Below are 21,840 nucleotides of genomic sequence, written 5' to 3'. Positions count from 1 at the left end.
TCGACGCATGCGCAGCTGCGGCGGGGGGGGGGCGGGGCGGAGCTCAACCTAACCACTGCGCAGGCGCCGGATGCCGCGTGCGAGCCCCCCCGCCGGAAGCGGAAGTATGTCGTTTGCGGTTTCTCGGAAGATGGCGGCGGCCGGTCCGGCTCCCGGTCCCGTGGACGAGCTGGTCTCGTCGGTGACGCTTTACCGCCGGCGGCCGAGGCTTCTTCACGGCACCGTGTTGCCCTTCGTGGCGGGGCTCTACCCGGCCTGGTTGTGGCTGTGGGGACCGCGCGTATGGGCGGCGTGGGGTGAGGCGACGGCCGCCGCGACGGTGGAGGAGGAGGGCCCGAAACCGGGACCGGGCCCCGCGCCCCCCGAAGCCGCATTGCTGGCGCTCGCCGCCATCGGTGTCGTCCATCTGCTGACGGCTCTCTCGGGGCTGTGGTCGGTGCACGCTCACTGCGCCCTTACCTGCGTCCGGGTGAGTCCCGGGGCTGCCGGTGTTGGAGAACCCGCCGGGGCTGCTCCCGAGCAGCGCGGGGAGGCTCCTGCCCTTCCCCGCGGGCTCCCCTGTCGTGCGGGGGCGGCTGAGAGCGCGGAGGCGTTCAGTTTCTTGGGGGGGGTGTGCAGAATATGTTTCTTGTGATGTGGCAGAGGAAGGAAGCTTTGCAGGCGCGATGAGAGAGGGTGAGGGGCTTGAGGAGACGCTTTGCACAGAAGTGCATTTCCCTTGAGCTGGGCTGGGGCAGGGTGGCTGCCTGCTGGCAGGCGGGAAGGAGAGATGCGTGCCTTTGGCAGGCCCCGGCGCAGTGTCGGGGAGTCCAGCAATGTGTCTGCATGCAGGCAGCCTGGGGGGAGTTGAGTGTTCAGGGCAGGAGCCGACTGCCTTTGCTAGTGTCGATTGTTCCGTCTTTGGACAGTGGACTCACTGGTTCCCATTTTTGCAGTTGCTGTTGTAACCACGTCTTACTGGCAGCTGTATATGTCTTAAATGCAAGTGAGGTACTGAATATCCTTCCTTCAGTGGTAAGGTATGATTTGGGGAATGGATTGTGTTAATGGGAGCGTCTTTGATTCTCGCAACGGCTCCGCAAAAGCACCCGGCTCTTTTGTCCACATGTCTTAATGCAGTCTGGCAAGGATTCCTCCCGACTCGTTGAAACTCAGGGTCTGTGACCCGCTTTACAAAGCATGTCTTGTTTGCATTTCAGGAACCTTGTCCTAAGAAAGCCACATTGGCTAAAGTTGTGCCAACCCCAAATAACGGATCAGTAGAACTAGTGCCACTCCACCGAGACCAGGTAAGGATCCCGCTGTCTGGAGCAGAACTGACATCTGTCACATGCCAGGGAGCCGCTGCATCGTGCTACTTCAGCCTGCAGTTTGTTAGCTTTTAACTTAAGTAATTAAGGAAAAATCAGTTGTGGTCAGTCACAAGTGGGAATGTTAAAGATTGCACGGTGTTTCCTGGTGCGTGTACCACAAGCAGAGTCGTACAATAACTAGAGATGTAAGGGACTGGGGTTTCTTTCCTTCTTCAGGCCAGATTATGTGGGGAGTGAAGCCTTTGGCGTGTCTTCAACTGGTTGTTTTTTTCCCCCCTTTCTGCAGGGTGAGGATGGGCAGGAAGCTCTTTCCTTTGAATTTCAGAAAATCAAATATTCATATGAGATAGACGGCAAGAAACAGTTTCTTCCTGTAGCTTTCCCTGTGGAACATCCCCTTTGTTACTACCAGAATGCCCGAGGCTATCAGGAGGACAAAGATATTCGAGCAGCTGAGAAGAAATACGGTACAAACAAGTAAGTTTTCCAGGCAGACCTCACTTTGCCAAAGTATCCCAGCATGTCAGGAACAGCGTTTTTGAACCACAGTTCTGGTCCTGGTTTTTACGTTTCAATTACTCCCGGCACTTGCTTTAAATTCCTTTAAGGATAGAGAACAGTATTGGACCGAGGGGTTTTCTCCAGCGTGGTCTATAGGTGCAGATTAATTGCATATAACAAATTAACTGAATCAAAGTCATTGAAACAGGGAGATTGTGGACGTTCTGGAGTAGAACCTGCTCTGACGCCAGAGGCTGCAGATGGCTTTTGGGTTGGGCTTTTGCTGAGAGTCTTGAATGTTTAGGTTAATAAGGATTCAATTCTTTCCCAGGGCTGAGATGGTGGTGCCGGAGTTCTTGGAACTCTTTAAAGAAAGAGCTACAGCTCCATTCTTCGTCTTTCAGGTAAAATGAACAAACAAAAAGAGCTGTAAGTACTTCTCCCTGCTAAAAAATGAGAGGATTCCTTACAATCCTGGCTTGAGAGCCATAAACCAGCTGGCAGCTTTCTAAAACCAGGAGTAGATGCTGTTCTTGCACTGTAATACTGGTTTTACTGCTGGGAGTGACCCTGTTTCTCCCTAATGCTTTACTGTGACTTTCTGGTTTTCTGGCTTGCTACTATTAAGTGTATACCAAGTTAACTTAAAAAAACATAAATTCCTAGAACTTGAAGGCTTTTGTTTTCTGAGTGAGATTAGAATAACTTCCGTGTCCTCCCCACAGGTGTTCTGTGTGGGTTTGTGGTGCCTGGATGAATACTGGTATTACAGTGTTTTCACCCTCTCCATGTTGGTTGCGTTTGAAGCTTCTCTGGTCCAGCAGCAAATGAGGAACATGTCGGAGATTCGAAAAATGGGCAACAAGCCGTACATGATCCAGGTAATTGGAACCAGAGAGGATTATGCATTAAATTTTTGATGTAGCTGTCTTTTAGCTGACTTGCTGTTCCTTTTTCCCATCCTTTTCCTCTGAACCTCTTCTGACGCATGCAGGGCTTCTCAAAGTGGTTTGGTTTTTTCTACAGGTTTACAGAAACCGCAAGTGGCGCCCCATTTCCAGTGATGAGATTATTCCAGGGGACATCGTTTCCATTGGTAATGACTTGCATGATGGTTGTAATCTGATTTTAAATAAGCTTTTGATTTTTTCTGGTCTGTTAAGTTGTGCAGTGAATTGAATTAGGCATAAAAATCTTAACAGTCTTGGTTGGGTGCTTTTGAGGACTTTGATTCATAGGTGTCACAATTCAAGGGTCCAAGAGATTAATCCTTGGGCTGGATCTCTTGGACCTGCTAGCTCTCTTGAAGAAAGGTAAATACCTAGATAAATCATCCTCAGATTTTTCAGCTTAGGATTGTGAAGATGAAGAGTTCCCTTCCTCCTGACAATATCTTCCTAGAATAGAAAGGGGAAGGGCAGATCTCTCTCTTAACCCTGCTCTCCTTTTTAAGGTTGTATTAGCCCAGGATGTGGTGCCAGTCTTTGAAGCCTGAGTGGCAATGAGAACCAAGTGACTTGATTTTAAACTCTTCTGTTCTCAATAGAGACTTAATAACCTTCAAACCCTTTCGGTTCTCAGCAGTGCTGAGTCGGTCCGTGCTGTGCTAGACTTGGCAGCCCATGAGAGGTTTGAAGCTTTAGGAATCTCCTGTATCTCAGCTAAACTGAAGGAGAGCTGTGCCCTGCCAGACAAATAGTCAAACAATAGTCACTTCTGCTTTTGAGCTTCTTCTCAGTTTTAACATATTAATTGCAGGCCGATCTCCTCATGAAAATCTAGTGCCGTGTGATGTGCTGCTGTTACGTGGAAGGTGTATTGTAGATGAAGCTATGCTGACGGGGGAGTCTGTGCCACAGATGAAGGTCTGTGTGAAGTGTCCCCTGTGCTGTCCCTTTGTTGCAACCTGGAAGAGCAAAAATACTCAAGCCACTGCAGCATTTGCGAGTGCAAATTAATCTCTTTGTGCGAATGCTGGCCCAGGCAACCTGGTCTGTTTGTTGTCAGCTCCCTATCAGTGATTGATGGTCTCTGGTAAATGAGAAACAGAAATGTCTGTTTTGTCTGGCAGTGTCTCCAGCCTTTGGGTCTGAACTCCGTCATGTGGGCATGGCATCGCCCTCCTACACATTCCCCAGTCTGGATTCCTTTGGCTGGGTAGAGGTGGGAGGAGGAACAAGTGTAAAGCACTTCAAAACCCTGAATCTTCCTTCTTTTTGTGCCAGTGGGTGACTTAAAAATGCTAAAGTAATGCTTGCAGAGCCTCCCTTGCTGAATTCAGCGTGCCAAGGGTGAACTAGTCCCCTGAAACCAGAATTTCCACAGGTGCCAGGCTCTAAACACAGACTGATCAGGAGTTGAGTGGCGTGTAAAGGTCTAGATTCAGTTCAGGCCACCTTCAGCTGACGTGAAGCTAAGAACATCTTTTGGGATAAGAACAGAAAGGAACACTTGAAGTTTACTTGTTGATAGCTGTGAATCTGAGACGTGAACGTTGTTCTGCAGGAGCCTGTGGAGGATCTCAGTCCAGAGCACGTCCTGGACATGCAGACAGATTCCCGGTTACACATCATATTTGGCGGAACAAAAGTGGTGCAGCACATCCCGCCCCAGAAAGCTAGCACAGGACTGAAACGTATGTACCTGCACAAATGCCCTTGGAGAGGGCACATCACGCGCTCACAGATTTATTTTAGAAGGCTTGATGCAACTTTTGGAGGATGGCATTGAGTCATTCTCCTTGGTTCTGTCACTAACAGTTTACTGTGATTATTGGACCGCTGTGATATTCTGTTGAAGTTGACTATGTCCCCTCGTAAGTGAGAGGAGGGCGTAGCTTCGAGTGTATTCTGTCTGTGATAAGCCTATAAAGGATTTCCGTAAGCTTACTGTTTTCATTCCTGCTCCTGTTCCAGCTGTCGATAATGGGTGTGTGGCGTATGTTCTGAGGACCGGCTTCAACACATCTCAGGTAAGATGTGAACATGCCTTCTCACCTCTGTCTTGTCGATGACGTTGGTTGTGTCGTTCAGTGCTTCGCTGTCAGGAAATCCTTATGAAGTACCACAGTGGGGAAATATAAATCAGGGCATTAAAATTACTTTTTTGTTTGGAAGAGGAATAAATAAGGTTGGTCTCTTCTCTGTGTGTCAAATAAGTAGTCTGATGTTTGGTGCAGAAGCCTGGGAGTCAGGATTCAGGGTTCCTGTTGTGACTGGCCACACTATGTGTATACTACAGCTCCTGGTTATCCCTGTTTCTGTAATGATAATTGTTAGGAAAGGGCATTTGAGTGTGTTTGTAGAGACTGGAGGTGTGAACGTGAGCTTTTTCAATTGAAAATTGAAGACTGCTTCAAAGAAATCATCAACTTAAGTGACTTAGGAACAGGTTTAGGGTTTTTAACAGATTAATTACAGGAATGGGAATAAGTTTCAGGCTCTGGCACCAAAACACCAGAGTGTAATTTTAAAATTGGATGTCATACATATTTTTAACAAACTACTGCATGCTGCAGAGATAGCTTCTTGCACTGAAGGCTGTTCTTCTCAGGGGAAATTGCTACGTACAATCCTCTTTGGGGTGAAGAGAGTGACAGCCAATAACTTAGAGACCTTCATTTTCATCCTGTTCCTGCTGGTCTTTGCCATTGCTGCTGCAGCATACGTCTGGATTGAAGGTGAGATTTCTTCTTGCCTCTTTCCAGGTCTCTACACAGGACTTGTACCAAAGCTTGTGGGAAGGACAGTTGACGTAATTTCTGAGAGTTACAATAGCTGGGTTGGGCTGCGCCAGTGTTTCAGTGTAGGGGCCCACACTGCATTCTGGATGCTTTTCTTGCCCTCCCACAGCCCTTCCTAGGTAGGTGAGCTTCTTTGTGGTACTCATCTTAGTTCTGTGGGGCACACAGCCTGAGGATGAGGAGGTATACAGGTCTTCTGTCTCATTCCGTAGGCACCAAGGATCCTAGCAGGAACCGTTACAAGCTCTTCCTGGAGTGTACTTTAATACTGACTTCGGTTGTTCCACCTGAACTTCCCATTGAGCTCTCTCTGGCTGTCAACACCTCCCTCATTGCCTTGGCCAAGCTCTGTAAGTACCAAGCCTAAACACAGAAACAAAAATAGGACTGCTTTCTTGTGTCTGGAACTGTGGGGATGTTGGTGAGGAAATGAGTGTGAAATGACTGTAGTGTCCTCAGTTTCTACCTAGTAACAGTATGGGTTTGGTGCTGGTGTATATGAGGGGGATTAAACCTCAAAGAACTTAGGAGTTGTGTGCCTTGAAGTGGGTCCTAAATCAAGTGTAGGAGGGAACTGCTTGCTCAACAGTCCTGCAGTTCTGCACTGAGCAGGCTCCTATATATGGAATAGGGAGGCCAATGACTTCTGTGTTGGACTACGTCATTGCTACAACTTGGGGTCTCTTCTGGTTTCAAATGCCACAGAAATTCAGAATGGGGAGTTTTGGGTTCATTAACTCTATCAGCACCGTGTTGATAGCTCCTGTCTTGTGATTAAAGCCACTGAGTGTCCTGTCCTGGCTTTGTTGTAGCTGATCTCTCACAGAATTTCCTCTCCTCTCTTCTAGACGTGTACTGTACAGAGCCCTTCCGCATCCCCTTTGCAGGCAAAGTTCAAGTTTGCTGTTTTGACAAAACCGGCACGTTAACCAGCGATCACCTTGTAGTGAGAGGAGTAGCTGGGCTCAGGTAGGTCCTGGGTGATTTTCATTATATGATTTGCTGTGGTCTGGGCTTTGAGCACTGTGTGATCACATTCCAGTAAGGAAGAGAAGATAGAAGAGGGATTCAGAGAGTGAAAGAAGTGGATTGAACTGGAAGGAGAGAGGGTTGTTGGTCTCTGGCAACAACACTTATGGGCTCAGGACTTCTGAATTTAATCGTCTTGGGGGACTTCTTGCACAGGGTTTTTATGTAACTGAGATCTTTGCTGCTTCTCTGTGCAGTAGCATCCTGCCTTCTCATGTCACTGCCGTAATGAACTGTGCTTGAAGGCTAGATGCCACAGCAGAGAGATGTCTTGGCCCTTTGATTCTGCAGTTATTTAAATGTGTTAGTTCAGGCCTCTACTTTGAGTGTTCTTGAATCAAGTTTGCTTTGGAGGACTGGCAAAAATTATGGGCTTTGGCACTGTTTGTAGTTGAGACAGCGCCAAATTTTCTATGGCTTTGATCTCGTCATGAGAAGCTCCACTGTTTACTGTATTAGAGTAGGAATTTTTGGCTGGGAAAAATTCCAGAATTTGTCTGAGATAATGTGAATGGGTCTGTTAACATGGGCAGTCTTTTTTATGCTGCAGGGATGGGAAGGAAGTGACACCAGTATCTGACATTCCTGTAGAAACCCACCGAGCGATTGCTACTTGCCACTCACTTGTACAGTTGGATGATGGGACACTGGTGGGAGATCCATTAGAGAAGGCAATGTTGATGGCTGTGGACTGGACCCTGACCAAAGGTAAAACCTGATTCCAGCTCCTCCCTGGTTGATACCTGAGCCGTGTTTATATATGGTGTGGGTTGCGGGGTGGGATTTTTTGGAGGAGGTGACGATGATAACACTTTGTCAGTTCTGAGCTTGACATTATCTAGTCTATAGAGGTTTCCTATGCCTCATGCCAGCTTTCTGCACGGAGTGAATTCCATCTGGTATGGTCCCAAGAACTGGTTTGGGGCAGTGGAAATCCTTGCACTGCATGTCTGAGGGACTACAAATAGTAGGAGTCCGTTCTCAGGACTGCAGATACTGCATTCTGCAACTGGCATGCTCAGGTTGGTGTCTTTTGGTTCTGATTGTGTAGACTCACTAAAATCAGGGTATGACTAGCGCAGATCACAGTAGTGAAAACATGACAGTGTGGGTTTTAGCATGGTCTGCTGGTAGTCTCTTTGGAGGCTTTCTACTCTGCTTTCCTGTCTTTCACAAACAGGTAACTAAAGTAGAAATCTTCCAGAAATACTGTATACCTATCCCACTGAAACCCATGCTGTTGTGGTTTTTTTGCTTCTGTTTTTTTACCTGCTACAAATTATGTTCAACCTGCTGCGTAGCTGTTCGTACTAATGCACACAGGTGTTCTGATCAGTTATATCCCTTAACTGTTGGCATGAGAATTTCCAGCTCTGTATGCTTGCATCTAAAGAGAGGAAATTCATATTATCTCGGTGACCTATGGGTTCCTTTGGGACCCAACGGGAGGGTTGTTGCTTTTGATACCGAGAAACCTTTCAGGATTTCCTGATCTGTTTGTTTCCAGATGAGAAAGTTTTCCCCAGAAGTATTAAAACTCAGGGACTGAAAATTCACCAGCGCTTTCATTTTGCCAGTGCCCTGAAAAGAATGTCTGTCTTGGCGTCGTACGAGAAGATCGGCTCGACTGATCTCTGTTACATTGCAGCTGTGAAAGGGGCCCCAGAGACGCTACACAAAATGGTGAGCGCATCTCTCTAGGAGAGGAAGGGCCTTCTCTAGCACCTGTGCTCGTCCCTGTACATCTCTGCTTGTCCCTGCCCAGTCTGGAACCTGAATGACATAGGGATTTCATCCTGCAAAAGAGCACAGCGAGCCAGTGCCTGAATATAAACTCCGCTGGGGAGTTTCAGTCTAATCCCAGTGAGATCCGAGTATCTTGCCATATGTATTCCTGGCCTTGTTGCTTTTGCTGACAGCAGAGAGCTAAATCTGGGGGATCTACTCTTTTGCCCTTGATGGTGAGGGACCCTGCCAAAGGTGCCTCTTTTCCTCTGTCTGAATATTTAATGTGAAGTGCTGGAATGTTCCACAGAATTGTGTTTGGAACTGTGTTCATATGGTGCTTTTCCCCATGCCTTCTCTAGTTGTCTCAGTGCCCAAGCAACTACCATGCTGTCCACACGGAAATTTCACATGAGGGGGCAAGAGTGCTGGCCCTTGGCTACAAAGAACTGGGGCACCTCACTCACCAGCAGGTATATCTGTCTGTTTAAGCCTTGAAATTGAGCTCCTGTCAAAGGAAACAGAGATGGTGCGAGCAGGGCTGGGGAAGAGGGTGTCTCTTTTGGGATGTGGTTGCCCAGAGCTGCTGTAACCGTGTTGCTTTTACGATCTGGATCTTCTGGGAAGATCGCAGCCTCTGCATTGTGCTCCCAGCTTTGAATTCCTGTGCATTATTGATCAATACTTCTGTTTCCCTGTTCGTAAAGCAGGGTCAATTCTTTCCTTGTAACAACTGAGGAGGCTTAGCACTGAACTTCTTAGCTGTGAACCTGGTTTTATGTGGGGATGGGCACGTGTAACTCTTTTCAGGGCTGTCTCTGTGGAGCTTTGTGCCAAAGAGGCCTTTCTTCTAGAGCAGCTGGGGATGGTCCAGGGTTGCTCTGTGCATCTCAGAGCACCAGTTGTGTTTCTAGTGATGCTCTGATTGCAAGGAAGCGCCCATTGGAAAACAAGATTCCTGCTACAAAGCAGCAGGTAACGCTCAGCTTGCTGATTTGCTTTGGCAGGTGCGAGAGATGAAACGTGAAGCTTTAGAGTGTGATCTTAGGTTTGTTGGATTCATTGTGGTTTCCTGTCCTCTCAAAGCGGACTCCAAATCCGTCATCAGGGAGATCCAGAACGCATCACACCACGTAAGCGTCAGCAGCATCCTAGCCTTACCGGTAGCCATGGTGTTTGGGATGTGGAATTTCAGTACCAGAAGCCTTTGTGGAAAGAGGGCAAAGGCTTTTCCATGGCGAAGGCAGGGAGACCTTGTGGATATGATGTTACTTTTGCAGTGGGATTTGCCCTGGCCCAGAGAGAAAACATTTCTGTGGGGTGCTGCAGAGAGCAACACCTCATAGGGAATGTCACAAGGGTCCAAGCTAGGCAGAACCCTTAAGTGTAGAGGAGACTTCCTGTGAAGTGCTGCTTGCCTACCCAGAACTGATTTTTGACCTCTCTCGCTTTCCCCTCAGGTAGTGATGATAACAGGAGACAATCCTCTCACTGCCTGCCATGTGGCCCGGGAGCTACACTTCCTCCAGAGGGAGCACACCCTCATTCTGCAGCCTCCTGTGAGCAAAGGTAACCAACCGATCCCTTGCAGGAAACTGTTCTGTGTTTTGGAGGACAGCAGCCAAAGCCCTGCTGGGGCACTGTATCAAAGTTAGCCACGTGCTGTTAGCACTGCTGCTTGATGCTGATAATGGAAATTACTCACTTTCCAGAAGCCTAGATAACCCCCTGTCCTTTGCCCCTCTCTTTTCTGGCTTGGAGTACTATGCAAGCTACATACCTTCCTCTGCCAGCTCAAAACTAAGCCATCTGAGCACCAAAATAACAAAAATAACGGCAGCTTGAAGGCCTCCTTGCTGTGCAGGTTCAGAGACCATCCAGGGAAGCTGAGAGCCATGTCACTGCAGGGAAGGGGAGTCCACATAAAGACCATAGCTAGGTGGGAGGTGGGCATGTCACTGTCCTAAGAAGTGGAGGTCCTTCTGTCCATAACGCGAGGGTCAGCATCTGTAGAGTGGCTGGGAGCATTTCTTACAGCCAGGCACCTCAGGCATGTTCATGTCAAGCTCGTGCTTCTCTTTCCAGGCTCCAGCTGGCAGTGGCAGTCCATCGACGGTGCTGTCATGCTCCCAATCTTGCCAAACTCCTTGCGAGAGCTGACGCAGCGGTATGACCTGTGCATAACTGGGGAAGGTCTCTCTCACCTACAGTCTGTGAACAGACAGCAGCTGCTGAAACTCATACCGCACATCCAGGTGTTTGCCAGAGTGGTGCCAAAGCAGAAGGTGAGAGATTTCAGCTGCTGGTAAAACCCAGTTTTAGCAGGGTTCCCAGCAGGGCTCATGTGGTGCCTGGGAGCCACATAGATACTAGCACATGATTAATGCTAAAGCTGTTTACAGCAAACGAGCGTAACCTCTCCTGATACCTAAGCCAGCAGGCAGCAAGGACCAGAGCTCAGGGTGTGCCACATTGTTATCCTGAAGAGTCCTGAGCCTGTTAGCCCATTCTAGCTCTGCATTCCTAAAAGAGATCCTGAAGGTGAAGCTTTTGGAGTCTGGCTGTGAGGCCAGTGAGTTCCTGTAGAGCAGAAGCACTTGACCAAGATGCATAACCCAGTGCAGACAGCAGCATATCAGAACACACAGGCTGCCCATTCTCACTATGCCTTTCTTTTTGCAGGAGTTTGTAATCACTACTCTGAAGAGCCTGGGCTATGTCACGCTGATGTGTGGGGATGGGACCAATGATGTCGGAGCTCTGAAACATGCAGATGTGGGTGAGTCCACATGCAGGACTCTCATGTGTGCCCCTGTCTGAGTTTGGCTAGTGTTCCTAAACACAGAACCAGTGTTTCTCTGGTGTTTTGAGGGCTGGGATCAATCTGACCAACATCATTTGGTGGCATAAACTAACATAAAGAAGAAGGATCTCTGCGCTGGTGGAATACTCACTGTGTGTGCGCCAGCAGGCAGCATGAATTAGCTGCCAACATGTTTTCCTGGAAGAAAGATTATTCCTAATGTGTTTGGGGGTTTTTTTCCACTAAGCTTTACTTCAGCAAGTGTAACATGTCTGAAGTCCCTGTGTAACTAGCCTGCCCCCCTGACTCCAGGTGTAGATTGCAGTTGGGATCCCTACTTGTTGAAAATGCTCTGCCAGGAAGGGGATTACAGGCCTTTTTCCCTGCAGCTAATGTTTTTACACTCCTACAGGAGTGGCACTGCTGGCAAATGCTCCTGAGAGACTGCCCGAACGGAAGAAGAGAACCAGAGATGGACCCAGTGATGGGAGGCCTGCCCTGCCATCGCTGGGGAGTGGGACTGTGAAGCCCACCTCCCGTGGTGCCAAGCACAGAGTCATGTCCCAGAGAGAGGAACAGCTGGCAATTCAGAGGGTTGGTAACAAGATGTTTAAAAGCCCCGTTAACTTATCCTTGTTCTTTGTTCCTCCTCTGGTTTACTGCTAATTCATGAGAACTGGAAATGGCAGGACGTATTGGGAAAAGACCAGCTTTTTTGCTTCTTATCCTGCAATAGTAAAATGGATTTGAGCAGAGAAGGTGCTGCTTTTCCAGCCAGCCATCAAGCTAAAGCTGCAAGCATGAAGGCTTCTCAGCCTCCTCCCCTTGGAACAGGGGTGTGGGAGAGGATAGTACAAGATCATCTTTGATCCGGGTTGTGATAATGAGGTTTGCCTTTGTGTCTTTCCCCTATTTGTCTGCAGGAGCGGATCAGTCAGGTCCTGAAGGATTTGGAAGAGGAGCGTGTACCAGTCGTGAAGTTGGGTGATGCCAGCATTGCAGCCCCCTTTACCTCCAAGCTCTCTTCCATTCAGTGCAGTAAGTGCGTAGTGGGAGCTGAACGGTTGGTGGCCATCTCCGTGTGTCCCATTTCCCCAAGGGGAGTAAGTCTAGATTTGAAAGAAGCCAAGACAGAGGGCGTGGGGTGGTGAGAAGTGCCCCCAAACCCATGGCTTTGCCGCCTTTTTGTGTGGAGCAACCCTGTGGAGGTTTCTTGGATGGGGACGGGAGCAGTGAGGGCTTAGCTTCCCTCTGTACCGCTTCAGAAAAGGAGAGGACTGAGGGACAAAGCCCCAGAACCTGTTTTGTTTTGTTTCCAAATGCTGCTTCCTCTTGCTCCTTAGTCTGCCACGTGATCAAGCAAGGTCGTTGCACGCTAGTGACAACACTCCAAATGTTCAAGATCCTTGCCCTGAACGCCCTGATCCTTGCTTACAGCCAGAGTGTCCTCTACTTGGAAGGGGTGAAGTTCAGTGATTTTCAGGCAACTCTGCAGGGTCTGCTGTTGGCTGGCTGCTTCCTTTTCATCTCCAGGTCAAAGGTAAGGGGAAGAAAGTGTGTTGGAACAGCGGCTGGCTGATGTCAGTTATATCAGGATTACTGAAGGAATGCCTCTCTCCAAAAAAAGCCATTTATTTTAATAAGTTAACAGTCCACAATGCTGGAGGGCATGGGGTTTTTTTGCTCCCCTGGGTTTGGGGGGCTCCTGAGGCCAGCGCTTGCTTAAGGGAGCATCTTGTGATTGCAGGCAGGCAGCTTTGTTCAGGTTGGTGGAAGAGGTGGGAAGGGTAATGCAGATAAATGCTTCAGTTGAGGCTGTTACTTGCACCGACTAAGCTGTGGGTCTCATGTACACGTGAAGTGAAATTCTCGCAGGCATTTCCCAAGAAACACAATTGTTAGTTGGATTCTGCTGGAAAACTGCCTAGAGATGGTCAAAACCGTTCCAGTCAACCCTGCTTGCTTTTCTTTTGCAGCCTTTGAAGACACTTTCCAAGGAGCGCCCGCTGCCAAACATCTTTAACCTTTACACGGTCCTAACAGTGCTGCTGCAGTTCCTCGTGCATTTCCTCAGCCTTGTTTACCTGTACCGCGGTGCTCAGGCACGCAGCAATTCCAAGTAAGTGTCCCTTCCTCTGACACTGGAATTTTTTCTCCAGTTGCTGTTAAGCAAGAGGGTGGAGAGAGGCTTCCCCCACCACAGTGCTCTTTCTGCGACTGCTTTATCAAGCACGCCAAGTGTTAGGAGTTTCATGTGTTAGACGCATCCAGAAAAAGCATTTCTGAGTTGTGCATCAGCAGGCAGCTCAGTGTGGCATGGATGCGATGGAACCAGTGGGAATATGGTCTGTGATACGTTGCAGTTCCCACATGGACGGGGAAAGGAAAATAGAAATAACACCAGTGAGTGGATTACTGGAAAGCTTAGGAAGAAAAACACACACACACCCTAAATTTTTTTCCACTTGATTTTTATTTTGTGGAAGAGAACCCAATGATTACCTGTGCTTGCAGCATCCGCAGCTCTGCTCTCACCCGTGCAAGCATGCTTGTGTCGGAGGTGGGACTGCTGCTAATGGGAGCCACCAAAGTTTGCGAACAAACTGTTGTTGCCCAACAAAACTTGCATGTAGTTTAAATAAACCATAGTTTAAATAAACTGGTGATTCTGAGTCTGGTCCACTGATCTCCAGCTTTGTTCCCTTTTAGACAGGAGGAGTTTGTGGATCTGTACAAGGAGTTTGAGCCCAGCCTTGTGAACAGCACTGTCTACATCATGTCGATGGCAATGCAGATGGCCACGTTTGCTATCAACTACAAGGCAAGCCATGTTTAGGTTACATCTCCAGCAGCACCAGAGAAATTATTTTGTAATTCAGGTGCAATAATACAAAACAACGTTCTTCTCATTTTGTCAGTGCTCTGCAGGGAAAAACTCCCTCTTTTTGCACCAAGTTGGAATGAGCCAACTGTCCTAAACTGTGTCATGAATTGCTCCACATCCCCTAGTGTGCATGAGTACAGCCTTACCTCTGCTCACCGTTTCTCCCTGCTGTGTTTCAGGGCCATCCTTTTATGGAGAGTCTACAGGAGAACAAGCCTTTACTGTGGAGCATCGTCCTTTCAGGGCTTGCCATCGTGGGCCTTCTCACGGGCTCTTCGCCAGAATTCAATGAACAGTTTGGCTTGGTAGAAATCCCTACTGAGGTGAGCAGGCAGCGTTTCTCTGTGCTTACTTAATTTTAGGCATGGTTTCCAGTGGGAGAAGAGGTCTGAGCCTGTCTTCAGGAACTCTGGAGGAATCTTAAGGTTTTTAGCAGATAACAGCTCACAGGAGCACTAACTACCCCCATAGTTCATGTGGTAGCAATCCTGCTGAAGCAGTGGGGATTTTTTCCAGCATGCTGTCACTTTTTTACAATTTAGTGACTTTTACAGCATGCTGTGAAAGCCAGAAGTTCAGGCTCTAGTTCAGCAGTTGCTGCAGAGGCTGTGGGGACGGAGCAGCTGAACGGGGACTAATGGGTTGTGTTTGTTTTCCTAGTTCAAGATTGTGATCACGGAAGTGTTGCTGGCTGACTTCTTCCTCGCCTTGCTCGTGGACCGAATTCTGCAGTTTCTGCTGGGGAGCGCAAAACTTAAAGTGCCTTCCTGAAACGGATTCCGAGGTCCCTCGCCCCCAGCAGCGCTATACAAAGGACAGCACCCAGGGCCGCGTTTTGCCATCACGAGAAGAATCATCCTTAATTCTTTTGACAATAACTCTGATCCTGTTCAGAAATAGGCGTGGGGAAGCTTTCTTCCAAATCACGCGGACGCCACCTCTGAAACAAGACCTGACTTTTTAACGTTTGCAGGACGTACTACCAACTGTCGGGAGTTTTGTACTGCCCTAACGTTTAAGGAAACGTTTACAGAATTTGGTAACTAAAATCAGAATCGATGTATTTTGAAACATGTTTGGAACTTCCTTTGTGGGGCTGAAAGCTTTGTGGTGTTTTTAATAGATGGTGAGATCAAGTGCAGGAATAACAACGGCAACAAACTAGAGGTGAGGCTCAGGGGTAGGAGTTCTCACACAACAAACACTACAACCACCCTTGCAACAGGTAATGTTCAGAATAAAGAGTTGTAGCATTGGCAAAGTGTAGGAGAACAAACACTGCCAAGAACTTCTATACATTATGCTGTTGTACATGCCAACCCTGAAGCCCTGTATTTCAAAACCATTACAAAAATATTTTGGCAGGTGAGAAGAGAAACATGTTTTATTTTTCTACCTAAGCAATTCCTGTAATCAGATATTGATTGCATTTCTTCAGCTATCTTGAAATTTAATCTGAGAGAGGGAGGAGCTCAGCCCAGCGGGATGTTTGGCTGCAGTTTACATCCTTGAGGTAGACTCCGGTGCTAACAGACGCTGGGTGGGAGCCTAGCAGCAGCTGTCCTTTCAACTACAAAAGCGTAATTGTACTGAAAACAAAACAAAAAGTGGTCAGGACACGACACTGGTATTTGAGAAATTCCAAATATGACTGCTGTCCACCTCAAAAGAGGTGCATGACCAAAGCAGCCTGCTTACCTCTTTCTCAATATCAGCAAGTGACTTAACATTCAGGTCTGCAAGGATAGCCTAAAAGAAAGACATAAAATATTTCTAATTAAGACTAGTTATAAGGTAGGACTAAGAACAGCAGCTTAAATGAAGACTCACGTTACTGCCAGAACTCAGCTTGCTTTCAAATTTGGGGTGTAGTGTGAAAGGCACTCCGTCCATAGCTGGGAAGAGAAGTGAGAGATGCTTTAGGAACATCCCAGGAGCTGCTCTGAAAATACACAATTACTTAATTGCCGCATAAAGCCGATGAGTGGAAGGGGACACCTTAGCACCCAGAGAAGAGTTTGAGCAAGATGTCGGTGACATCTTTTAATTCAAGCCAGGACTAACTTTCAGGAAGGGAAAAGTCTTTAAGAAAACCTTCTTCTAAAAATTGAGCTCAGTTGCAGTCTTTAAAGGGAACAACTGTGTGCAAACCCAACTATCGGCCTATATTTTCATTTTAAAGTACTCTTTAAACAGGGATATGCTTGCTTTATGCAGCTTCCTCGTTTGATTCCAGATGAAGAACCACTTTACCTGAGAGGCCGTAGATGTTGGAGGTGTCGTACAGAGATTCGTGCTGAGAAGCGCGTTTGATGCTGCATCGAGCCGCAGGTGACCTGTAGCAGATTGGAATAATTAACAGTCGGAGCATTAGCAGCACGCAGCAGGTAACGAGCCCCAGACCAGGGGAATGGAAATGGTGAGGTGACACCAGCAGTTGCAGGATTTATTCCCAGTCCTGAACTGGTTCAGGTAAGACTTGGGGTGGCGGGGGGGAATAAATGAGTGCATACGCACTTGTGGTCTGAGTCAGGGGGTTGGAGCGAGAGCTGCTTCAGACCTTCGCTGATGGGGGGCTGCGCCTTGGATTTCAAAACCGGCCCTTTTTTACACCAGATGGCAAAATTACCTATTTCCCTAGGGGGAAAAAAAAAAAAAGAAATAAATAACCACCAGGCCCTTTGCTGTGAGCAGTGGCAGGGCGGGCAGGGCCCCCCTACCCTATTTTCATGTAGTGTGGGAGGGCTTTGCTCTTGGAGCTTAGCTTGAGGTCGAAAACGGCCGTTTCAGCGGTGTCCAGTGGCAGCAGCTTCATGTAGACCCGCTTTTTGCGGGAGATGCCGGTCCCTGTGGAAAAGGGGGAGGAAAGCAGGCGACAGGACCAGGACGGTGGGAACCGGGGACCGGCCCCTGCTGTCCCAGACCCCCCCCCGCCAGGGAGTTAGGGGGTACTTACGGGGCTCCGGGAACTCGGGGATCCGGGTGTAGCCGGGGGGCTGAGGGCTCCGGTCGCTCAGTACCTGCAGATCGGTCACTACGGGCCCGGGAGCCGCCTGGACAGGATGGGACCTCGGTACCGGCCCCGGTTCTGGCCTCGGCCACCCCCCGCCCCGGTCCCGGTCCCTCCCCCCCCACCCCGCACCTGGGCTCCGCCGGTGCAGACGCAGAGGTACCCGCCGCCCTTGTGCCCGAAGCCCTTGGCCAGGTTGGCCGCCGCGCCCTCCACGGTAACGGTGATCTGCGGGTACAGGGACCGTCAGGCCACGGGGGAACCGGGCGGCGGCGTTGTCATCGTCCCCCCGGCTCCGCCCGCCCCTACCGCGGTCCAGCCGGCGGGGGCCGCCTCGGGGGCAGCGGCCCAGGCCACGCCGGTGAGCGGGGTCTCCGCCGCCGCCATCATAACCGCCGCTTCCTCCCCGGGAGTGGCGGAGCGCCGCCCCGCCCCCAGCTCCTCAACAACCATTGGACGGCGCATGGTTACGGCTACGGCGATTGGCTGGCGCCATCTGAGCGACGAATGAGTTAACCACTAAGCGACGACCGACCGCTCGGGCTGCCTTCGAAGGCGGAAGCGCGGGGGAACCGGGCAGGAACCGGGCTCCCCCCGCCTTTATTGACAGCAGCACCGACAGCGCGGCCCGTAGCCCACCCACCAACCCCCGGCTCAGCCCTCCGGTGGCGGCGGCATCATCTTCCTCAGCGGCGGGGCGGCGATCAGCTTGCGCACAGGGGAGTTAACCAGCTGCTGGAAGGTCCTCGTGGCTGAAACGGGGGGGAAAGCTCGTTAACCCCTGTTAACAAGCCCCACCGAGGCTTCCACGCCCCGCCACCGAGGGATTCCTGCTTACCGAGCTGCTCCGAGAGGTGCCGGAGGTATTGCTGGCTGTCTTCGGTGAAGGCCTGCAGCAGCTTCACCGCTTGCTGTAGCTCGTCAAGCTGCAAAACCAAAGCGTTAACAGGCAAAAAAAAGCTAAAAAAAAAAAAAAATTAAAGAGAATTTTCCCCCCCCCAACTCACCACAAGCTCCATGCAGCTCAAGACCTCCCCCTGCTCATCCAGGATCTTCTGGTAGTTGGGTTTGGTGGCGAGGACTTGGGCCTGAGATGTCTGGAGGTAACTGCAAGGCTCGGCCTGCCCTCGGCTCCTCTTGCATTCCTCCAGCTGCCTGCACAGCAAAAGTCATTTACCCCTCAGGTGGCGTTTCGTTTTCTTTTCCAACACAGAACAGCTCTAAGATGGAGAGTAACAATCACACCTGGATATTTCTTCAGCACTTTCCTGGTGACGCAGTAAGAGCTCATCCCAGGACTGACATTCGGCAGTGAACCTGCGGAGCGAGAGGAGAGGACAGGTCTGTACCCCGCAGTTGGAAAACCGAAATGCAGCGCTGGCTCATACAAAAAAAAGAACCATTTAAAGGGATTAAATATGCCCAAAATACCCTCGAGGAAGGGTGTCCAAACCCATACTGGTGTTGAGAGACTCGGACCGTGCAGACGGTCGATCTTACCTGGTGATGTACTCCTTAACTTGGGCCACTGACTCATCCAAAGCCGGATCCAGTAAAATCCTAAAGCACAGACAGATCATCAGCACCGTATAGCAAGATGTATATGTATAGCGAGATGTATACGTTCCACAGAGGGCTCTGGTGACTGTTTGGGCGCTAAATGCTTAGAATTGCAGAATACAAAAGAGAAAACTCTTGATCCCAAAAAAGATAACACCCCTTGGAATAGTCACTGTACTGGTTTGTCCAGGGATACCAGCCCCCCAAAAAAACTTAGCCACCATCAGCGGGGTTAGACGGTTTATTTAGACAGCTAGGCAGGCCAAAACCAGAAAAACAGAATCACAGAACAGTTTAGGTTGGCAGGGACCTTAAAGATCATCTCGTTCCACCCCCCCCCCCGCCACAGGCAGGGACACCTTCCACTGGACCAGGTCACTCAAAGCCCCGTCCAACCCAGCCTTGAACAGTTCTACCACCTCTCTGGACAACGTCTTCCAGTGCCTCACCACCCTCACCAAAAAGAACTTCTGATCTAAACCTACCCACTTTCAGTTTAAACCTGTTACCCCTCATCCTGTCGTTACACTCCCTGACAAGGAGTCCCTCCCCGGCTTTCCTGTTCCCCCCCCCCCAAAGTACTGGAAGGCCACTCTAAAGTCTCCCCGGAGCTTTCTCTTCTCCAGGCTGAACAACCCTAGCTACGTATGACCTCCCAAATACGTGATCCTTATTATTCATGTGCATATACCTGTGATTTTTATACATATTTATTCATTTAATAGGCAAAATCTTATTTAGTTTGACTTCTGAACCACTCCCCTCCCCAGACCCTGCACGCCTACAAAGGGAAAACGCAGTGGTTTCTTTCCCATTAAGAAGTTTCACACACACCCCTAAAATCTGCTGGCACATTAGCCTTTCCCCGCTGGTTCTGTTATAGTTGCCTGGATGAGGGAAGCCAGCTAATTAAAGTGTTTCAATGAACTCAAAGCATTTTGACAACTGGTTTGTGCTGGCAGGGCGAGGTCCTTGTATGCAGCAATAGATGCGTTTTGTGTTCAGGCTACCCCCTTCTCCCTCCACTTCGCCCCCCAAAGCGGTACGACTCACTACTTACTTACACTCCACAAGGGATGAATTTGGCAAGTACTTACCCTTTAGGGTCTTCTACGCAGCTCTTCAGCGTTCCGTCTTGTTTCAACTTCTGTATGTATCGCTTCAAGTCTTCGGAAACTGAGTGCACTGGAGATGAAGGCAAAATAAAACAGGATAAAACAACACTCGTACCCACTGCCTAGAAAACTAGTAATACTGAGAAACGAAGCTGTTTCCTAACCCGCAGACACTGCTCTGACTCCTTATCAGAAGGCATTCTAGTTATGCTGTTTCTAAAGGAATAACTCATCTCTGCGACCACGGTTTACATTCGTGTGTCCATTTGTCTTCCCTCCCAGAAACTGTGGTCACGAACAGCATCTTAAAAACATTGTTCCCATATTTTTGGCTGCACCCACCCCTTCTAGGAGACTGCTGGTTGCGTTTTGAGAGGATGCTAGGGAAGAGCCAGTATTTTTAAGTTCAGGATTACCCTTGCTGATACATATATCGCACCTTACCATTAGCTTTGAAAGCCTCAGGGCTAAAGCTGTCAGTCTGCTTCAAGGCATGTTTGAGCTTCTGTGCAGAAAACTAAGAGAAGATGGAAAAGAAGGTCTTAGCACACAATTCCTGAGCTGTATATATATGGCAGAGCTTGCGGGAGGATTTGTTACTGAAGTAGAAAGGAGTCCCTCCTTCCCCAGCCCGTATTTCACAACTTAGTTATACAAATCAGAACGTACGTTTAGTGGCAGAAGGCAGGCAAGAGAAAAATGATTCACTTTTAAAAGAGAAGATCTTACCTGGAAACTGGACAACAACAGCATAGAAAGCCGGTCTACCTCTGGCAAGTCCACGCTAATTGATTTGCTTAATTCTGAAAAAAACAGAACAAAATTATTTAAGAACAATTACATTCACACCAAGCTACAAACAGCTGAAATGTTCCTGAAAGACACTAAAAGCTGTTGTTGTACAGGAGTGCGGTTTGCAGGATATGGAAGGAGCACGGAAAAGAGGGAGAAACAGAGTTCCTAACAAGGAAAAGTCACGCGTAAAGCTCAACCGTGGAAATAAAAAGGCAGAGACAATAAACCACTGGTCTACAGAAGCCGCTAATGCAGCACCTCCTTTTAACCTCAAGTACTTGGACCTCCGAGACCACTGCCATCACAGATGTCAGTGGCTACTAGTTTGGAATAACACAGTTATGCTGTAATCACCCTAAAGGTCATGCCATGAAATTAAATTTCAAGTTGCTGCGGGCTGCCCTACAAGTTTCTTGAGAGCGCTTGATAAAGGGAGGAAGGGGAGCACGGACCAGTGACATCTTGGTGAACAGGAGGCAGAGATTTTCGGCGTTTTGTCCCCTTCAGGCTTGAGCGACACCAAGAGCGACGCTTGGCTTCAGGAGAGGTGATGAGCAGTCTCGGGGACAAGTGAAAAGAACGCGATGTATGGTCTTTCTTAGCACTGCTTCTCCAGGGAGACAGCCTTTTGGGACTAGGTCCGAGGGGGTGTTTCCTGAGACTGGGACCTCCTTGGGGTTCTTTCCTCGATCCCACTGTCTCACTGGGACTAACGTTCTTCTCATTAACAGCAGTTACATCAGGTAGATTTAGGAATTGTTCAGGATTCGCTTTCTTCTCTCCAGGGTCAGCATCTGAGAAAAACGGACATAATCAACGCATCAGCAGGGCAGAAAGAGAGGAAAGGGTCTATCCCCAAGGATTCGAAAGCGCTGAACCTGTTCTTTACGCTTTGTTATCCAGCTCGGTGCAACAGCAGCGCTGAGGTACGACGGCTGGATCCCCACTTCACAGCCTCCCAAAACCGCCGGTGCCTCGGGTTCTCCTTTCCAGCACCAAGATCCTTCTCCCGAGCCCCGGGAGGGCCCCCACTGGGCGGGGAACGATGCTCAGCACCACCCATCCCTCCCCGCTCCCGGGCCCGCCGCCCCCCTTACCTGACACTACAGCTTCAGCCGCCGGGCGGGCTCCGCCGGGGGAACGCTGAGGGGGAAAAACGGTTACGAGGCTGGTAGCGAGGCTTCCCCGCGGCCCCCCTCAGCCAGACAGGACCCCACACACACACACCGCTCACCTCCTCTTCCTCCGTCCCGCCAGACGGCCGCGGTAAAGCGGGAGCCGGCCCGCAGCCCTCCGCCGGTTGCTCCGCCATGGCGGCGTCCCGCGGCCGCAGCGGCCGTTGGGCGCGGGGGACGGCGGGAAG

General features: G+C 49.5%; 3 protein-coding genes across 3 annotated transcripts; 1 reads left to right on the top strand and 2 right to left on the bottom strand.

Moving 5' to 3' along the window:
• Positions 1-122: 122 nt before the first annotated feature.
• ATP13A1 (ATPase type 13A1) lies at positions 123-14,789 on the top strand. Its single transcript, XM_010568836.1, has 26 exons — positions 123-469; positions 1,200-1,289; positions 1,600-1,790; positions 2,146-2,218; positions 2,540-2,695; positions 2,841-2,910; positions 3,573-3,679; positions 4,320-4,449; positions 4,730-4,785; positions 5,367-5,493; positions 5,769-5,906; positions 6,405-6,525; positions 7,136-7,293; positions 8,093-8,268; positions 8,673-8,783; positions 9,318-9,443; positions 9,771-9,879; positions 10,396-10,595; positions 10,993-11,089; positions 11,526-11,707; positions 12,037-12,151; positions 12,457-12,653; positions 13,090-13,232; positions 13,823-13,934; positions 14,177-14,320; positions 14,658-14,789. Exons 1-26 carry the CDS (start codon positions 131-133, stop codon positions 14,766-14,768), a joined length of 3,579 nt encoding a protein of 1,192 aa, XP_010567138.1. The 5' UTR covers positions 123-130; the 3' UTR covers positions 14,769-14,789.
• A 705-nt stretch (positions 14,790-15,494) lies between these two features.
• On the bottom strand, positions 15,495-17,577 carry MVB12A (multivesicular body subunit 12A). The gene is made up of 10 exons (XM_010568837.1): positions 17,494-17,577; positions 17,317-17,463; positions 17,140-17,235; positions 16,954-17,050; positions 16,718-16,844; positions 16,515-16,634; positions 16,251-16,333; positions 15,828-15,892; positions 15,696-15,746; positions 15,495-15,586 (listed from the first exon to the last, which is right to left on the bottom strand). The coding sequence occupies exons 2-10, from the start codon at positions 17,458-17,460 to the stop codon at positions 15,524-15,526; spliced, it is 846 nt and encodes a 281-aa protein (XP_010567139.1). The 5' UTR covers positions 17,461-17,463; positions 17,494-17,577; the 3' UTR covers positions 15,495-15,523.
• Positions 17,578-17,642: 65 nt separating this feature from the next.
• On the bottom strand, positions 17,643-21,798 carry DSN1 (DSN1, MIS12 kinetochore complex component). Its single transcript, XM_010568838.1, has 11 exons — positions 21,712-21,798; positions 21,575-21,620; positions 20,930-21,271; positions 20,412-20,485; positions 20,127-20,199; positions 19,665-19,752; positions 18,508-18,567; positions 18,253-18,324; positions 18,015-18,162; positions 17,846-17,933; positions 17,643-17,759 (listed from the first exon to the last, which is right to left on the bottom strand). The coding sequence occupies exons 1-11, from the start codon at positions 21,787-21,789 to the stop codon at positions 17,662-17,664; spliced, it is 1,167 nt and encodes a 388-aa protein (XP_010567140.1). The 5' UTR covers positions 21,790-21,798; the 3' UTR covers positions 17,643-17,661.
• Positions 21,799-21,840: the final 42 nt, after the last annotated feature.

Source organism: Haliaeetus leucocephalus, unplaced genomic scaffold (assembly GCF_000737465.1).
Source record: "Haliaeetus leucocephalus isolate CR32 unplaced genomic scaffold, Haliaeetus_leucocephalus-4.0 Scaffold260, whole genome shotgun sequence".
Classification (NCBI taxonomy): Eukaryota; Metazoa; Chordata; class Aves; order Accipitriformes; family Accipitridae; genus Haliaeetus; species Haliaeetus leucocephalus.
The sequence above is the reverse complement of the archived record's forward strand: the minus strand, read 5'-3'. Positions and strand labels throughout refer to the sequence as shown.

Coding starts and splice junctions, on each gene's coding strand:
- ATP13A1 (XM_010568836.1), top strand. CDS start 131: ATGGCGGCGGCCGGTCCGGCTCCCGGTCCCGTGGACGAGCTGGTCTCG. Junction 12,152..12,456: donor GCTCTCTTCCATTCAGTGCA/GTAAGTGCGTAG, acceptor CTTGCTCCTTAG/TCTGCCACGTGATCAAGCAA. Junction 12,654..13,089: donor TTTTCATCTCCAGGTCAAAG/GTAAGGGGAAGA, acceptor TTTCTTTTGCAG/CCTTTGAAGACACTTTCCAA.
- MVB12A (XM_010568837.1), bottom strand. CDS start 17,460: ATGGTTGTTGAGGAGCTGGGGGCGGGGCGGCGCTCCGCCACTCCCGGG. Junction 17,236..17,316: donor CCCCCGCCGGCTGGACCGCG/GTAGGGGCGGGC, acceptor CTGTACCCGCAG/ATCACCGTTACCGTGGAGGG. Junction 16,845..16,953: donor CCCCGAGTTCCCGGAGCCCC/GTAAGTACCCCC, acceptor CCTTTTCCACAG/GGACCGGCATCTCCCGCAAA.
- DSN1 (XM_010568838.1), bottom strand. CDS start 21,789: ATGGCGGAGCAACCGGCGGAGGGCTGCGGGCCGGCTCCCGCTTTACCG. Junction 20,486..20,929: donor TGTTCACCAAGATGTCACTG/GTCCGTGCTCCC, acceptor TGTTTTTTTCAG/AATTAAGCAAATCAATTAGC. Junction 20,200..20,411: donor TGTTGTTGTCCAGTTTCCAG/GTAAGATCTTCT, acceptor ATCTTCTCTTAG/TTTTCTGCACAGAAGCTCAA.